The sequence below is a fragment of the Cyprinodon variegatus genome, unplaced genomic scaffold (genome assembly GCF_000732505.1).
Source record: "Cyprinodon variegatus isolate N-32 unplaced genomic scaffold, C_variegatus-1.0 Scaffold1006, whole genome shotgun sequence".
NCBI lineage: Eukaryota > Metazoa > Chordata > Actinopteri > Cyprinodontiformes > Cyprinodontidae > Cyprinodon > Cyprinodon variegatus.
This window is the reverse complement of record NW_015151459.1, coordinates 22,520-24,830: the sequence shown is the minus strand read 5'-3', so window position 1 is coordinate 24,830 and position 2,311 is coordinate 22,520. Positions and strand designations below refer to the sequence as shown.

General features: G+C 35.4%; 1 protein-coding gene across 1 annotated transcript in view; it reads left to right on the top strand.

Moving 5' to 3' along the window:
* The window catches only part of LOC107100756 (E3 ubiquitin-protein ligase TRIM11-like), a 12,415-nt gene that overhangs the window by 3,046 nt on the left and 7,058 nt on the right, over window positions 1-2,311 (top strand). The window contains exons 4-5 of the mRNA XM_015399383.1: window positions 1,521-1,694; window positions 2,230-2,279. Coding sequence (XP_015254869.1) covers window positions 1,521-1,694; window positions 2,230-2,279 — 224 coding nt within the window. The remainder of the gene's footprint in view (window positions 1-1,520; window positions 1,695-2,229; window positions 2,280-2,311) is intronic.

Sequence of the window (2,311 nt, the reverse complement as noted above, 5' to 3'; positions counted from 1 at the left end):
CTGACAAAAAGATCTTAGGATTCATTAAAGTTTAAATAAAAAAATAAGGATAATCAGTGCCGTTTACATGGCCTCAGTGGTCCTTTAAACCAAAGAAACGAAAACATTCAAATGTATATTTCCCCTTTTGCAAATTACGTGCATCATATCAATTTCATTTTTACCTTTTTTGTTTTTAAAGCCAAAATAAATCCAAACATCTGACTTGAAATGTGATGGATTTTCATAGTGTCCTCCATGTTTTATTTCATATGACTCGTCACAGTATCCCATGGCCGGACATGCTTGTGACACAAAGCAGCGGGCGTCTACACATCCGCAGCAACATCTGCTGGACTGGAAGTTGTATTCCACTTGATTTGGCTGATGTGCGCCAACCAACATGTATTTTATTTGTTCATTTTTTTTTTATGATCGATTCTTGCCTTCAGGAATCGATGCAGTAGATCACAAAAATTAGAATCGCGAAGCATCGTCATGACGATTATTTTGCACACCCTTACTTTAGAGTGGGTTGGAGAGATTGAGCGATTACTGTGTAACATCAATTCACCATCTTATATCACTATCTCTGCAAGAAACTTCCTAAAAACACAATCAGTTCAGCTTTAAAGTTTCCCTGAGGTAGTTTTGTTGAGCTAAGACCAACTTACTGATAACTTTCTTTTTCTGATGAACATTTGATGCAATTTGTGCAGGTAGATAACAGGATGGATGACATTGGGTGGTGAAAGAGGTTCTGTCCCATGTGCATTAAAGCAGGTCCTCATTGACTCCTTTGGTGGAATCCTACTAAAAAAAACTTCACTTGGCAAACGGATTCACCGTCTGTCATAGTAATAAAAGAAATTAAATATTGTTGGACAGGATTGCCCAACCCAAAGTGATACAGACCTCAGTACTCCTCATCGTCAATTTATAATGCAAACTTTTTTCCTAAAAAACAAATTATTAAACCAGGTGAACAGACACTTCTAGTGTGGGTTAATTTATTTAGAAATTTTGATCTGATTGCAACCACATGTTTTGAACATTAGAGTGAAAAGAGGAGCTGAGCGTTCACCTGATCACTCAGGTAGGAGGATAGATGCAGTGCATCCAAGGTTATAGAGAAGGCATCCTAATGAAGTGTGGCCAAACCTTAACATGGCCAATCACTGTCAATTTGCTTCCAGTATTAGCGGGTAAGACATGAACAAAGTTTACAAATACTTCAGACTAATATTGCAGATGTGATATTTTTAGATAGATCAGCAGCTATTGGATAAGATGTTAAAATTACTGTGTTTTTTCCATGTAGTTGAACTATTAATTAATGAATAAGTGGCACTGTGGGTGGTACATACTTTTTGACTACCATCATCCTAGGAGGTATCTTGATGATATTGCAGTAAAGTCTTAATGAGAGGGTTTCATTGCTGGCATGCAGATGCCTTTGATTCCCAGAGACATTCTAGAAGTAGCTTGCAAGCAATTTAATCTGTTTTTTTTTTTTTGTGTTTGCCTTTTCTTTTCTACAGACTGGCATGCTGTGGGATCACAGCGGAGGGATGTGCTTCTTTGGCTTCAGCTCTGAAGTCCAACCCTTCCCATCTAAGAGAGCTGGACCTCAGCTATAACCACCCTGGAGAGTCTGGAATGATGGTGCTCCTTGAGAGACTGAAGGACCCAAAATGCAGACTGGAAATACTCGAGTTGGTTTTCTGTATTCTTTACACTAATAGTGGTGTTACTATAAATAAACACTGCTTAAAATACTATTGCACAAAATAACATAGTGATAAAAAACCTCTAAAATACCATCTGACATTTACACATTAATTCAGTTTATTTATATATTACTGATTCAAAACCCAACTTCAAAAAGCATTTTTCAAAAATAATTAAATCAAACTGGGAAAAAAATGGTTTAATATTTTTGTTAATTGTTTTCTGTTTTTTCTTTTCTTAATGCTGGGAATGTAAGTGAAAAGGGTAAAACTGAAGTAATTTCCTTTCGTTGTTTTGGATTTAAACATAAACAAAAAATGCCTGAATTTAAACAACCCATTGCTTGTGCTTTAAAATGTTATTTGTCATTAAAAACAAACAATTTAAAATACTAATACAAAGATGAGAGGGGTAGATATTCACTTTGGATTTCTATTTTTTATATTGATTCCCAACATCTATCATTTGAGGTTTGGAACGATCAATTTTTTATTCTTTTTCCTGCTTTTGTTTTCTCAGTCTGGATCAGAATGAAGAACACTGGGTCAGACCACAGCTTCTGAACAAATGTAAGTTTTTTTAAACATGTAATTTCCTTATC